The sequence below is a fragment of the Macaca mulatta genome, chromosome 8, assembly GCF_049350105.2.
Source record: "Macaca mulatta isolate MMU2019108-1 chromosome 8, T2T-MMU8v2.0, whole genome shotgun sequence".
NCBI lineage: Eukaryota > Metazoa > Chordata > Mammalia > Primates > Cercopithecidae > Macaca > Macaca mulatta.
Window position 1 is genome coordinate 106,625,693 of NC_133413.1, and position 16,010 is coordinate 106,641,702.

The 16,010-nt window shown below is 39.8% G+C and overlaps 1 protein-coding gene across 1 annotated transcript; it reads right to left on the bottom strand.

The window, feature by feature from the left end:
• Window positions 1–3,828: 3,828 nt before the first annotated feature.
• UQCRB (ubiquinol-cytochrome c reductase binding protein) lies at window positions 3,829–13,006 on the bottom strand. The gene is made up of 4 exons (XM_001090937.5): window positions 12,981–13,006; window positions 10,235–10,306; window positions 8,903–9,069; window positions 3,829–8,248 (listed from the first exon to the last, which is right to left on the bottom strand). The coding sequence occupies exons 1-4, from the start codon at window positions 12,997–12,999 to the stop codon at window positions 8,171–8,173; spliced, it is 336 nt and encodes a 111-aa protein (XP_001090937.2). The 5' UTR covers window positions 13,000–13,006; the 3' UTR covers window positions 3,829–8,170.
• Window positions 13,007–16,010: the final 3,004 nt, after the last annotated feature.

Consider the following 16,010-nt stretch of genomic DNA (forward strand, 5'->3'; position numbering starts at 1 on the left):
AATAAGATACTGCCATTTGTGACAACATAGATGACCTGAAAGACATTACGCTAAGTGAAATAAGCCAGACACAGAAAGGGAAATACTGCATGATCTTACTTATTTGTGCAATCTAAAACATGTCAAATACATAGAAACAGAGAAGAATGGTGGTTTCCAGAGTGGGGAGGATCAGGAAACGGGGAGAGGCAGGTCAAAGGATACAAATTTTCAATTATATAAGATGAACAGGTCTAGAGATCTCATGTACGGCATGGTGACTGTAATTAATTAATTATGTTGTAAACTGAAAATTTGCTAAAAGTGTAGATTTTAGGTGCTCACCAGACACACATATACACAAAGTAACTATTGTGGTAATGGATATTTTAATTTGCTTGCCTGTAGTAATCATTTCACTACATATATGTATATCAAAACACTGTGCTGTACACCTTAAATAAAAAAGAAAAGACAATATAGCAATTTCAAGGAAGACAGAATTTAAGTTTCCATTTGCTCACTTGCAAAGTGTGATCTTGTACCCATTACCTAGCATCTCTGAGCCTCTCTGAAAAGAGGATAATTGTGCTCACCTTGGAAAAATTTTCAAGGAATAGACGAAACCTGAAATGGCCCACAGTGAACACTAGGTAACTAGTATTCATTATTGTTAAATAAGAAATAATTGGTTGAAGCAGTAAGTGCTTTACTAAGTCAATGAAAACAGAAATATCAAGTGCCTGGGAATGACAGAGCTTCTCCCAGTAGGCAGAATTTAATTTTTGTCTTAGAGTAAATCTAGAATTTAGACAAACAGAGAGCATGGTGAGGATTCCAAGTGGCATTGCAGGGGACTGAGAATAGAACGAACAAAGGCTGGAGGTAGAATTTTGCAGAATGTGTTTGGGGAAGAGGGAGTTAAAACAGGAGGAAAGAGAACACAATGTTTTCAGAATGGACATACCTTCTGTTTTCTATCATATGGCATCTTTTTAGCACTGGCATTTACCTGCATTAAATTGTGTAGAAGAGTAAATCTCTGATTGGAAGCAGATCTATCATGGGTAGAGGCAGACAGGTGGGGGTGGTAGAAGCCAGGCTTCGGAAGGCCACTCCCTTCAACAGGAACTAGTGTGGTCTCCTGGAGTCTGACTCTGGGGTATGAGTTAGCTAACCACAAAGAAGCAAGCTTTGGTTTTCCAGGAACAGACCACAAACCAGTTCCAAGTGGCAGCACTTGGTTCTCTCATGGGGCAGCCCAGCCATTCTCAAGGGCAGCCCAGTTCTGTGTGAATCAGGGTCCCGGCAGGAAAGTGTGGCGCACCCAATCAGGCAAACCAAAGAATGTCCAGTGAAGGGACAATTAACAAAGGGCAGGCAAGGTCAAGGAGAACCAACTTTGATAGGGACAGCACAGTGGGGAGGGATGGAAGGGAGAGCTGTAGGAATCTTGAGAGGGGCTGCCTGACAGGAGCTGTAGCTTTCTTCAGAGGAACGTGGGCTGGGGAATAAATATTCCCGTCTCTCTCATCTGCCCTCTCTTGCAGGTGGTCACCCACCCCCACACTGGCTGGCCAAGACCAAGCCAGAAGCGAGAAGGCAAAAGTGTCTGTTTGTGCAGTCTTTACATCAGTTTATCTCTCCTGGGGTACAGAGCTGAATCCAGAAGGGACAACAGTAGATTTGGAATACGCAGCACAGCCAACATCTCACAGAATGACAAGCCCACAGAAGGGGCTGATTACCAGGCTGCATCACCCTTAACAGACCCCTGTTGGTGGAGCCCCTCTGGACCTCTCTCTTTTACCCTTCCTCACATCCACCTCCTAAACATCTAACTGACATCCAGTCTGGCCAACTGGACCTTCTAATATCTCTCAAAAATATACTCTGCTCACACCCTATACCTAAACTCCACAGGGATTGAAGATTTATGGTTTTGTTTCTTATACCTGAAAGTACTGGATGAAAACCTTGCTGGATATTTATGAAACCTTGGAATAAAGAGAGGACTTCTCAAAGCATGACCTCAGAGGCAAAACCACAAAGGAGAGGACTGAGAATTTGTGCTACATAAAAATCAGAAACCTCCATTTGACAAAACCCACCATGAACAAAGTTGAAAAGGCATCCAAAAAACCTCAAATAAAATTCAAACAATGAAATAAAAATATCATTTCAGCAAATTTAAGTAAAAATTTATCTAAACATATAAAGTCCTCATACAAATAGATAAGAACTGACCCAGGTTTGGGAAGGGCAAAGAGGGGGCTACGAGGAAACCTGAACAAATAAGGAAAAGGCTGTGAAAAGTAAAAATAGGCCCATAGGCGAAGGACATGAACAAGACTGATGAAAGAGAAATAACAACTTGATCATAGCATATGGAAAAAAGTCTAGCTACTCAATCCAAGAAATGCAAGTTTAAACAAGAAACTCTCCAACCGAATTCACAAAGATTGTTTTTAATGAGAGCACTCAGTGCAGGCAGGAATGCAATAAAGGGACCCTCGTGATTGCTTAGATGAATATAAATTATTATAAACTTTTGAAAAGCAAATTGGAAGTCCAGTATTGAAAAACTTCAAATGTTCATCCCCTTTGCCCCAACATTTTCACTTCCCAGAATCTATCCAAACACTCTGCTGCTCACAGGATGAAGTCCAGGCATCTCAATATGGCGTTCATCTTTCAGGTTTCATCTCCCATGTCTCTCCAGCTGACATTTGCTACTCCATCAGTGCAAAACTGCCTGTCCTTACCTAGACATACACCCTGCCCCTCCATGCCTTGGAGCATTTCCGGCTCATTTTCTTCTGCTTGGAAAGCCCTTCACCCTCTTCTTGGTTTGGCTAACTTTGCTTACTCTTCTGGAATCAGCCACATTATCGGAGGCCCTGATTCCCATCCAGGTTGAGTTAATTTACCGTCTCCATGTTTCCATAGTAGCCAGTACATGATTTTTGTGGACAATTCACACAGTATGTACATATATATTTACATTTTCATGTATCTGATTGCATACCTGTCTCTACCATCTCGGTTTTTCTCTGTATTCCCTACACTGGTGGTTTTTAGCCGGGGGCAATTCTGCTCCCCCAGGGGACATTTCCAGACAATGTCTCAAAACATTTTTGGTTGTTACAATTGGAGGTGGGAGGTGTTACTGATATCTACCGTGTAGAAGCCAGGCATGCTGCTAAATATCCTATAACATACAGAGGAGGCCCCCACAACAAGAATTATCTAGCCCCAGATTTCAACAGTGATGAGGCTGCTATATTCTACCTAGCTTCTGCCTAGCCTGGAATATAAACACATACATCAATTTAGAAAAACCCATGAAACTATATAATGAACAAACATAAAATGTACTTTCAAAACCCAATTTCTTCTTCCATACAATGGGCATAATTATAGCGATGCCAGAAGGTTGCAGGGAGGATTAAAAGAGACAACATACGAACCGTGCCTAGTACAAAGCTAGTATTCCATCAGTATTAGTTCATCTCAACAATAAAGTGCGTAAGTTAAATCACAGACCCAGAATGTTTTGGTACTGAAATGAGTCTTAAAGACTTTTTAGTCAAAGCCTTTCATTTTATAGCTGAGGAAGCCAATCTTTAGACTAATGACTTGCCTAAATCATTGGCCTCAGATCAGTCTTTCCAGCTTAGTGGCAGACCACATTTTAAATGCACGCATAAGAGATAAATTGTAAGCTGACTCCTTTGTAAAACAAATAATTATCGTTTTTTGGTTTGGCTTGTGAATACAATTGTCATAGATATGTATAAAATTTTCTTAAAATACTTAGAATACTAACAGAACAATTATTCAACTGGATAATGTTACCAGAAGTTTTCAGGGGTTTATTTTAAAATTACATTTTTACATGTATGCAAAAATAGGCACATGTATTCAAATAAAAAGTTCAATAAATAATACACTCTTTCCCTGTAGGAGATATAATCAGAATCCAGAATGACAATTTAAATAGTTTATCATAAGCCTCTGGAATATGAACAGGCTTTCTGACATCTATGCTAAAAATTAACCACCTTATAACGATTCAGTTCTTCTTCCTTGCTCAATTGCTAATACAATAAAATTTCTTAGTAAAATATAACTTAGAGGCACTATCCAACCTGAGATCTCAGATTCTAACATGTTATGGCTTTTAATATGAACACCAGTATAACCAGAATGTAAACAAATTATGGCATATAAATTAAAACATTTAAAATATTTTAACATCTATGGACTTTATTAGGTGTTCCTTATACAGTCATCTGGTATGTTTAAAGAGTGTGCAATCATATTAAAGGAAATATGGTCATAACTGATTGAAGTAATAAAATCCTGAAACTAAATAACATCTCATAATTCATTGCACAACATATATTAGATTTCATTACATCAGTATATAGCTTAGTAGTAAATTCTCCTGATGGCCATAAACCTCTGAGGTGTTGTCATCCTGAAAAATGAAGGAGGGGAGGGAGTTGGTGGGGTGCAGAATGGAGAAATCTTCCATAGTGCTGGTGTGATGTACCCTAAGTTGTAAAGTTATGGGGCATCGCCACCTAGTGGCAGAATTTCATGCCTTGTTCTAATAAAGGGACTTTCCTTGTTTTCCAAAGAGCTATGTGTCTTATTCACTTTCTAAACATCCCTCTCTGTTGCTGTCCCTCCTAAAATCCATGCCTCCTGCCATACAGTGTAAACTCATCTGCTCTTCATCCATCAAGCTGTCAAGGATTTGGTTATGACAATTTTTATGTTCACCTAACTTTTTAATTCCAAGTACTTTGGTTATTTTCAAAGCTACACACAGGATGCCCATATTTTTAAAACACCATCCTATTTGTGAAGGATTATTACTTTGGGCTTTGGCCCAGCTTTTATTCTTACTGCTGAATCTTTTCATAAGTCAAAATTAGTGCAGAGTTAATGCTTTAAAAGGGAGTCCTTAAAGTAAATAGCTAAATGAAATCATTACCAAAATGTACACTTGGGATTTATTAAGATTCTAGAATTTAAAAACAGGAAAAGGTGCCATCAGTGAAAATTCCATCACTAATATTTTGGTACCACTCGTAGAGCTTCACATAAATATTCAGACCATGATAGCTCAGTGCAAGAATGTTACCAAATATTTCCATGCAATCTGGAACCAGGACCAGAGCTAGCAATTGGGGGTCCTAAGGTCCAACATCCCTTACACTGCTTCCTACACCTTGACAACAGGAAGGCTGAGTGATGCTAGGTAGTGCACTACAACAGTGAACGTAAGCCAGCCATCTGTTTTTTTGCAAAGTATAGTAAAACAGAAAAACAGAACTAGACCACTTCAGAGTAAACAAACATATCCTTCTTCAAGATGTAGGAAAACCGGATATTCAAAACCAATCTCAAACTTTAAACAATAAAAGATATCAAACATTTTAAACTGTACAAAGCAAATTAGCAGGATTTTAATGTTGGCAGTTTTAAAATGTCACCCATCCAAAACACAAAACAGGGAGATAGCCAAGTCTTAGCTCCATCCTAATCAAAGCTGTCATGCAGATCCAGTTCCACTCTTCTTATCTCCAGCAGGTACTTCACTCAAGGAGGTGACACCCAAGGGGAGTAGACGGACCAGAAACAAGAGTGCCGCATAGAAGGAAGAGAGGAGACCTTGGACCTTAGCTACCGGTTAGCTATTAGACTTTGGTGATATTCAGCGTTTTCCCAAGTTGTTTTTTCTCGCTTCTCATCACATAATTTACATTATGCATACTATGTGCCAAAAACTGTTAGTGCTTGACGTGTAGTCAATCTTCACAACTGTGTAAAGTAGGTTTCTATCATTAGCTCTATCTTAGGGCCAAACAAACTGAAGTACGGAGAGGTTAAATTGTATTCCTAAAGCACCACACAGTGAGCAAATAAGATTCAGACCTGTGCAGTCTAACCCAGAATTAGCTCGGAATCACCCTATCATTCTGTCTACAGGACGACAAGCCTGTGTGTTTCCGGCGCTCTCATGGTGATTTTTCACACAGGACAGCTTTTGATAAAAGAAAGGCTCTCTCTTTCAAATGAAAGGACTTCACTGATGGATTAACAAATTCTCACCCATTCACCTATGTGAGCCAAATACTAGATCTACTTTCTTAGTCTTCATAACAAGCAGGATGATAACCATAATTTACAATGAACACAAAACATTGATATCGTGTTCAAAGAACTTTTGCACACTTGTTCTCATTTAGAAGAATGAAGTAATCTGGAAACAGAGAATAGGCATACACTTTGGCTTTAGGAAGAACTCTTACAAAATCAGAGGTTGCCCTATGTAATACCACACTTTTTACCTTGAGCAGGTGGATAGCCTGGGGGTTCCTGTTATACCTCAATCTTGGTCAGTTCTATTTGTTCCCCTGTCCTTCAGCAGTGCCCTTAGGCTTGCTTTAAACATTAACAGCTATTCATAAGCATGGTTTCTAGGGTCAGAGCCCAGCCTCCCTCCACCCACCTGGCTCCCTACACACCTTGACAGTACTCTTTGAGATGCCTCAGTTCTAGTCTCCTTGTAATCGTACATGGTAGATGTCTGAACGAATAGACCAGAGTCCTGCAAAAGTGATCTTGAAATCACAATTAAAAGAGCCTTTGGAGACATCTATTCAGGAAAATTTTCTGAATAGACAAATGCTTTTAAAAGGGGTTCTAGATAGCCCATCTTCTTGGCCTCCTTCTGCAAAGTAGGACATTAAAACTTTGTCACAATGTGACCTGAGCAAAACCATTATTAAGTAATATTGTTGTCTTGAACCAGACAAAAGAAAATTGACATGATTTAAGGACAGGTTTAGAAAAATAATCTGACTAGCCAAAAAAAAAAAAAAAAAAAAAAAAACTAGTGGGGGAAGCGGGTTCCTAGGGAATTTAAGAGGCTATTTTAGCAAAAATTTGAAGATGCTCTTCATGATACACACATTTCTCATTGCTTTACAAATTTTAAATGTAACACAAATTTCTCACACAGTTTTGTTACTTGAAGTAAGGCATTCCTACCACACACAGCAATGACTTGTCCTGGAAAACCAGGGAGGCTGCAGGTGCTACTGTTCCTTCTCTGCTAGCTGTGGCTCCACACTCTCACCTCCACCAAAGAAAGCATTTCAGAATTCAGGAGTGGAAATGACAACATTAAATAATTCTAATTTCCTTTTTTTTTTGGAGACAGAGCCACTGTCGCTCAGGCTGAAGTGCAGTAGTGTGATCTAGGCTCACTGCAATCTCCGCCTCCTGGGGTCAAGCAATTCTGCCTCAGCCTCCCGAGCAGCTGCGATTATAGGTGCCTACCACCACGCCTAGCTAATTTTTTCTATTTTTAGTAGAGACAGGGTTTCAGCGTGTTGGCCAGGCTGGTCTCGAATTCCTTCCTTCAGGTGACCTGCCCACCTCAGTCTTCCAAAGTGCTGGGATTACAGGCATGACTCACCATGCCAAGCCAATGATTCTAATTTATATTTTAAAAAATTACCCTATGATCTTAAAACTTTTAACTGATTAGTATCCAAGCCTTAAACTTCATAACAATTATTTCAAAAGTGGAAAAGTCACTGGGATATGGGAACAAGTATGATTTGTATTTATACTTCCATTTTTCTAATGTCTACTTTTTGTTTTCTAGTATACATGTTAGCACAGGAGTATATGTATTACTTAAGCATGCCTATGTTGGGGTGAATACATAATTTATTTTTAAATGATAGGATGCAAAATCAAATCTATTTGGATAGCAGTGAAGAGGCTATTTCTCAATCCTGGCAAACTAGGGGGTGTACTCCCCCTTCTTTTATTCAGTAGCTTCCACAAGGATGTAACTTATGGAAGTTATATCCTTCCATAAACTGATAGGCTATCCAACCAGTGAGGAAAACTGATAAAGTGGCCTCTGAGCTCCAGGCAGCAGTTAAACACGACTAAAAATATCTTGAAAGTTTGTAAAAAAATTTAACAGTAAATGGATTCAGTAGTTATTCAGTGTAAGGTTTGGAATTCAAAAACTCCAGCCATTACAATAGACATTTATTTAAAGTAAAACATCTGCAGACCAAACAATTCTTAAAATTGTTTGTTTCAAGTATAACCATCTTCATAACAGCTGCATTCACAGACTTCAACTACATGATTACTTCTTTGCCCATTCTTCTCTTTCTTTTCTTTCCCGAATAACCTCTTTCAGATACGGTTCAAGGTAGAAATTTTCCTAAAGAATGAATGAAATATTATATGTTACCATTGCGTACTGATATATCCCAAACACTCAACAGGTCTTCGATAACAAGAAAAAGAAAATTACTTTTTAATTTCCAATTTTAGAAAACATATTCTCAACCTAAGAACTATCTGCTTTTTAAAAAGTCAAATCTGTGGTGATAGTGTGGTAAGTTGCTTTGATAGGTTATGAGAGGGAAGTCTTTTTGGGAAGAAAAAGAAATGAGTGTCTACAGGCCTTCGCCTAGTTTCAATGCAGTTCAAGGGGTGAGAGTTTGCTTCACAGAAGCTCTTCTTGGGATCTGGAGGGCCACTCAATGGGCTGATCTTTTCATCTAAGTAGGAAGCAGAGTGCAGAGGTAGAACAACAATGACCTGGGTGGCAACAGACCTGGATTTTAGTCCTGGCTCTCTATATTAGAGACTTGCTTAGTGATTTCAGAAGAATCATTTCACATATAAGAGTCAATGTGGTTTTCTTCTAAAACGGAAATAACATTTGCTTTATTAACCTCACCAAACTATTGACAGAATATTTATTTGACATGACTCAGAAAACTCTAACACCACGCAAATGAACATGTTTCTCGTTTCTAAAACTCAATCCTTAATGAGCAACATTGTCAGGTAGATAAAGCTGTGCTACCTCTTCATATTTGGTCCACTGCTCTTTAGGCAAGATCTGATGCTTCAGGTTCAGGTCCAGTGCCCTCTTAATTCGAAACACCCTGCCATTATAAAGGTTCTCAGGAAGCCTTCTTATGGCTTCTTTTACGTCTTCATCCTCGTACATTGTATCATCTCGCAATAACCCTATGACAGACGACAAAGTTAGATAGCACATGCATCTCAAAGATCACGTTTTTTTAAAATTAGTAAAATATCTTTATGACTTATAACTTACAACTTTTGGTGAACTATCGAATTCAAATCACTAGGTTCAATGGAAATTCAATGCACTTCATACATTAGGTTGGTGCAAAAGTAATTGCGGTTTTGCCATTAAAAGTAATGAGTTATTACTTGACATAATGGGTTATTTCTTGAACTAGACTATGGAAACAATATATGAGCCTCTTAAAATCCAATGCCACAAAATTCATATTTTATCTAAACCATTTACAAAATATTTTAAATGTTTACTTTGTTTTTAAACACACATTAATAAACCACATCTCTACTTTCTCATAGTTTAAATCTGAGATCAAGGTATTAATGAATCTTAAAATAATAGTATACTAAGGAACCAGTGACTTTTGCTTACACTTTCTTCAAGCTTCAATAGCAAAAGATGAAGTTCATGGCAAATTACAAAGTTCTAAAAAAGCTTAGGAAACATATGATCGCATGGATATGATAAAATTTTAATATTTGAAAAATCTCTACTTTCAGTGTTTATAAAACTTAAAATTTTAAGTGGAATGCTGGGCGCACTGGCGCATACCTGTAATCCCAGCACTTTGGAAGGCAGAGGCAGGTGGATCACCTGAGGTCAGGAGCTCGCCACCAGCCTAACATGGTGAAACCCTGTCTCTACTACATACAAAAAAAATTAGCCAGGCATGGTGGCACACGCCTGTAATCCCACCTACTCAGGAGGCTGAGGCAGGAGAATCACTTGAGCCCGGGAGGCGGAGGTTGCAGTGAACTGAGATTGCGCCACTGCACTCCAGCCTGGTGACAGAGCAAGACTCTGTCCCAAATAAATAAATAAAATTTTAAGTGGTAGAGTTGGGAGAAGGGGTGTAGAAGGAAAATGTCTTACTACTTAAATCATTACCAAGTCAAACATTTTAGAGGCTTTCATCCCTCTCCTCTCAAAAAAATTTTAAAAAGGAACTGGATTTAACATAATGTGATTTAATTTTAACATCTTCTGATGTATACAAGAACTGAAATATTTTTTGGAACCACAGTAACACTTGTAAAAGCAATACTCTCAGAAAAAAAAGAAAAATTAAAAAGCACAGATGCTTACCCAGTTTATTGAATCCTGCAGCATTGTAATACCATTTTCGAATACCATCCAGCCACTTGCCTGATGCTGAAACTGATCATTGTCACACTGTTAGTTGCTACAATTATACTATATGAACACACTGATGGGCAAGCAACCAGTACTCAGTTATCTTGCTGATGAATGCAAACATAGAAAGAAATTTCCTTTTAAAAGTATATACTATATACAGCAAGAATTTAATCAAAAAAGAATTAGATTTAAAAGAAAAAAGTTTATAAACTGTTGATAAAAATTGCTTATTTTATTTATGAGCAAAAGTGGCTGCAGGAAAATGGTGGCAAGTCATGGAAGAAGAGGGTAAACTCAAACATTGAATGTACAAAAGATCCATAGGTACATCGTGTGCCCTTATGCCTGCCCTGTTACCTTCAGAAATGAAGGGGTGAGAGATAGGAAAAGGACTTGGAAATTTCTATCATTTGTAGTTTCATAAATAGATCACAGGAAATAATTGTAAACTTTTCATTTCAAAGGAGCTGGAGTTGTATGAAAAGAGAGTGAGATTTCAGCATAGGCTGGCAGGTCTAAATGACCCTCATCCTGTAAAAATTTTACTCGACATTACAGTTATTTCATTTGGCTACATTCTTTAAAAATATATGTATTTTGGGGAGGATTTTGATACCATTAGTCATTTAAACATTAATATGGATTAGTAAAAGAAGTCCATTTACCTCCTCCTAAGCAACTAAGTTCCCCCCAAGGGAATAGGTATTGAAAACGGATGAGAAATGGGTAATTTTAAAATTCTTGCCGGGCGCGGTGGCTCAAGCCTGTAATCCCAGCACTTTGGGAGGCCGAGACGGGCGGATCACGAGTTCAGGAGATCGAGACCATCCTGGCTAACACAGTGAAACCCTGTCTCTACTAAAATACAAAAAAAATTAGCCGGGCGAGGTGGCGGGCGCCTGTAGTCCCAGCTACTCGGGAGGCTGAGGCAGGAGAATGGCGTGAACCCGGGAGGCGGGGCTTGCAGTGAGCTGAGATCCGGCCACTGCACTCCAGCCTGGGGGACAGAGCCAGACTCCGTCTCAAAAACAAACAAACAAACAAAAAAAAAAAATAAATAAATAAAATTCTTTGGGGAACAGGGCTGAGTCTGATGAAGTAACCCAGCAGGGTCCAAGTACAGCAGGACCGTACCTGACATTTTAGGAGAGACGTTTTACAAAAGGGGAGGTAGAACAAGTTTACATTTTCTTTTAAAATTTTGTCTAGCGTTAGCCCCTTACCAAGGAAGGAAAGCAAACTCTCCTTTCACTCAGCCCTCCTTGCCTGCAAACTCAGTGCACTACAGATTACGTGGCTTCAGCACATCTCCTTGGAAATGAAGTCATGTATAAAACTGCTGCCAGAAAAACAAGTATCAGTCAACAATCTACAAACATACTTGTGGAAGACAGATTATTTTTAACCACCTATCAGTGACTAGAATAATATTCACTAAACACTTATTGTGCACCAAACACTTTCCTATTTGCTTTACCAACATTAGCTGATTTATTTACATGCCTCTTACTACAGCAAGGGAAGCAGACTTACAGAAGTGATCCCACCCAAGGTCAGTTAGCTAATGGGAGTTGAGATCTGGTCTATGTAGATCCCAAACACGCACAGAATCAGTGTCTTGAATTTAGTAAGACTCCTTCAATATCTGCTAAATTAATAAAATAATTATTTAAAAAGTCTCCCCCACCCCCAAAAAGCTCAATGTCAATTAGGTTAGCGGATGTTTCTGGCAACCTGATGTTTCCTAACAGCTTCACAATTGCTGGGGTCAGGGAGAAAAGGATCAATATTTTTTAAAAGCTACTCCAACTTGGTTGCATTGCAGTGAGACGAGATTGTGCCACTGCACTCCAGCCTGGGCGACAAAGCAAGACTCCTTCTCAAAAGAAAAAAAAAAAAAAAAAAAAAAAAGATACTCCAACTTGTACCGCCAGAGGGCAGAGATTAGCAAAAAAAAAAACAAAACAAAAAAACAAGGAAACCCAACTTAATGTTCAAGTTGTTTTAAATATTCCAGTAATATCTGCATTCTATTCCACAATAAATTTGTTTGAACCTACAATAAATTCAAATTTCTCCAAACCTACTGATCAAGCTGACGTTCTAGATAATCCAAGGTTAATGTGAAGCGTCGCTCGTATCCCTTGCTAGACTGTCTCTGATTCACAGTTTGAGAAGCGCGAGGGGTGCAATGAAATTTCCAATTCTACTTCCTTGGGTCACTTTGCCTCAGTTGTCTTATCAGCGTAAACGGGAAATTAATATCTCCCTCGTGGCACTGGCAGGAGAATTTATAGGGCCAATGCACACGATAGAGCACCTGGGTCATAGAAGAAAGCACTGAGCTCATTCTGGTTGAAAGTCATCCACTAGTTATCTTCTTGTGACCTTTAACTTTTCTAAGGCCGAGGGGAAGGACTTCCGAGCACAGGCAGCTGGAACTCCAGGGCTGTTAGAGCCACCGCGGGCACCTTCACAAACAGCGGGTTAACACCCCAACCCTATATAGGCAAGCCCGGCCTGGGAACAACAAACGAGTGGGGAAGCACGTCCTTTTGGCTGGACTGAAGCCGCCACTTTCCCTTCCGCGACAAACTTGGTGACTTACAAAGAAGAGAGAAAACGGAGTGAGCTGCAGCGAAAATAAACGGTGGAGCGCGACGATGCCCGCCAAGAAGACTCCCCAGTCACTTACCCGCCTGCTTGCCAGCCATTTTGACCAGAAAATGAAACGTTGCCTTCTGGGTAAGTCATAGAGGACACGCTGGGCCCAGTCCGCAGGCGCGTTACGCCACATCGCGAACCGAGAAACGCCGCTTGCGCAGGCGCAGTTCTGACGGCTGTCGTTGAGCTCTTGCGTGTGCACTTCTCGGCCAGGGTGAGGCCAATGGAGTAGGCGGGGCGTTTTGCGTGCTACATTCCAAGAAGTATTGGTTGTGATGTGATGGGAAGAACACAGGTCAGGAATTAGGAGACCGAGGCTTAAAGCTGGGTTCTGTTACTTGCTGTTAATAGCTATGAGAGCGTGGGCAGTATGAATTCAGCTCTTTGTGCCAGGCAGGAAGCTAAATGTTTTAAGGGCATCGTTTTATTTTCTATTGAAGGACTGATGGATGCGCCATCCCAAAAATATATGGAATTGGTACACTGATTATTTGGAGTTGAAAATGTTGGAGAAATTGTAGTTTCAGAAAGGGTTTGATGACCCATCTCTTCCTGCATGCAGCAAGCCGTAAAGTTTCCTCCAGGATTCCTCCGGAGTACCCGTCCCTTACCAGAGGGAGAAAATAGCACCCATCACCAGAGACTGGAAACTGGGAGCTGCTTTGGACCTGAATATACTTTCCGAAATAACCCTTATCTTCCACTAAGTTTACACCCCACCACACCCACGTTTCTCCTAATGACTCCGCAAGAAATTCACTGCCCCTAGCCAGATCCCCTTTCTTCTGATTTGTAGTTCGTGTAAAAAGTATAAAGGCATCTTACATTGGCCACTTCACTCTCTTGTGAGGATCCCCATGCACATGTAAAACATGTAAAACTAGTAAAATTAGTATGCTTTTCTCTTGTTAATCTGCCTTGTGTCAATTTGGTTCCTAGATCCAACCAAAGAGCCCACATAAGAGCAAAGGCGTGATCTCTCACTCCCCTACACTGTCATTTAATTCTAAAAGTACTGTCATTATCTCATTGTAGATAGGAGAAAGCTGAAGCTCAGAAAGGTTGAATAACTTGTCCAAGAGGACATGACTAGAAGAGTCCAGGTTCTTCTTCCAGAATCTGAAAATCCAGACGCAAACTTAGGGCTCCTTAATTCTAGGGCCATATGCTACACTACTAATCCAGGAAAGACACCAAGCCTTTCAGGCCTTGGGTTTCTCCAGCTGAAGATCTACATCTAGCTATTTTAGTGGAAGGTTAGGTCAGAAAGGTTTTGGGTTTTTCGTTTGGTTGGTTGGTTGGTTTTTTTTTTTTTTTTTTTTTTTGGTCACCTCTTTTTTTGTTGTTCAGCCTCTATCACCCAGGCTGAATGGCACAATCTTGGCTCACTGCAACTTCTGCCTCCAGGGTTCAAACGATTCGTGCCTCAGCCTCCTGAGTAGCTGAGACTACAGGTGTACATGCCACCATGCTCGCTAATTTTTGTATTTTTAGTAGAGACAGGGTTTCACCGTGTTGGCCAGGCTGGTATCAAACTCTTGACCTCAAGTGATGCACCCACGTCGGCCTCCCAAAATACTGGATTACAGGTGTGAGCCATCACGCCCAGAAGAAAAGGTTTTTAAAGATTAAATCTAAGATGTATTGCAGAATTTGCACATAATTTAAAGACAAAAGTATATAGATTTGCTAACTATTAAGGTCTCAGCCCCAACATGTGAAGTCTTAGGCATAAACATCTAGAGACAGAAAACAATTGGGGGGAACTGGCATGACTGATAGTTACTGGTGAACTTCTACCATTACTCGGTGATATCTTTTTTCCCCTCAGTTTTAAGCTCAGAGCTGGGACAATATAGAATAGAACCTTGTCTCGTCGTAAGTTCAAAAGGTTAGATTTAATGATCTTAGTCACATTCCAGTTCTAAGATTCTATTGATTTTCCTTTTTCTTTTATCTCCATGCTGCTACAATTCTTCTATTAGTCAGTCCTGTATGCAGCACTAAAGCTGATGAATGATCTCTTCTATCTTACACTAGCCAAAGTGAAGTCTGAAAGATGTGAAGAAATGCAATACATATGTACATTGGCACATTGCCCTGCAGAGGGTAGGTACTCAATAAACTCTCCTCCCTTCTACCCTTTACGTTTTACTTGCTGGTTACAGGTGAAGGTGACAAGAAAAGACATATCAAAAAATCAGAAACCCAAAATTGTCACAAAATCCAGCTCCTAAGGAATTAAGCTAGAGACTGAATGTTTGCTGGTAGTCATTAATGTTGATTCAAAAACTAATTTTGGTTTTCTTTCCTCCCAGCACAGGATTAGGGATTGCCTTTCTCTGCCCTCAAAGTTAGGCATGGCCATGTGATACTTTAGCCAAGAAAAATGTGATAACTCTTTAAGAGCAATTCTTCACATTCCTTTCCTTTTCCATAGACTGGTAACACTCCAGAAATGATGGAGACAGGATACATCAACCTGTATCACTAAAGATGATGTGGAGCAGAGCCTTTGTGGTCCTAAGAGACATGTATAAGATAAAAACCTTTTGTGGTTTTTCAATCATTTGAGGTTTTAGGATTGTTCATTGTATCAGCACAACTTGCCTATTCTAAGGTTGTTCAGTGGGTTATTCATAAAGGCAAAATGCGGTTGTGAGCCATACAAAGAGAGGACAGGATGGTTCCATGGTGTCCCCAGCTTATTTTTTATTGTTTCCTGTTTGTTGATCTCATCCATTGGCGAACTCCATGAAAGCACCTATCTATGTCACACTCACTACTGTATTCTAGGAACTCAAATGTCGGTTGCATGAATAAAATATGTAACAGGAAAGCCACTATACCTGGCCCTGACCAATTACAAATTTAGTTTTTCATGAGGTTTTTTGAAGGGCATCCAGCACACCACAAAACCCTCAGCACAACAAACTACCCCGAAAGTTAGTGACTTAAAACACTTTCTCCCAATTCTGAATTCAGCTGGGTTGTTCTGCTTAGTGTAGTGTCTGCTAAGGCTGGGACATCCCAGATAACTTCTTCATGCATGTCTGGTACT

What these genes read in the sequence shown, in the direction of transcription:
- UQCRB (XM_001090937.5), bottom strand. An exon ending in TGCAGGATTCAATAAACTGG is followed by an intron (nt 9,070 to 10,234) that starts GTAAGCATCTGT and finishes CGTCTGTCATAG; the next exon opens with GGTTATTGCGAGATGATACA. An exon ending in AGTGGACCAAATATGAAGAG is followed by an intron (nt 8,249 to 8,902) that starts GTAGCACAGCTT and finishes TTCATTCTTTAG; the next exon opens with GAAAATTTCTACCTTGAACC.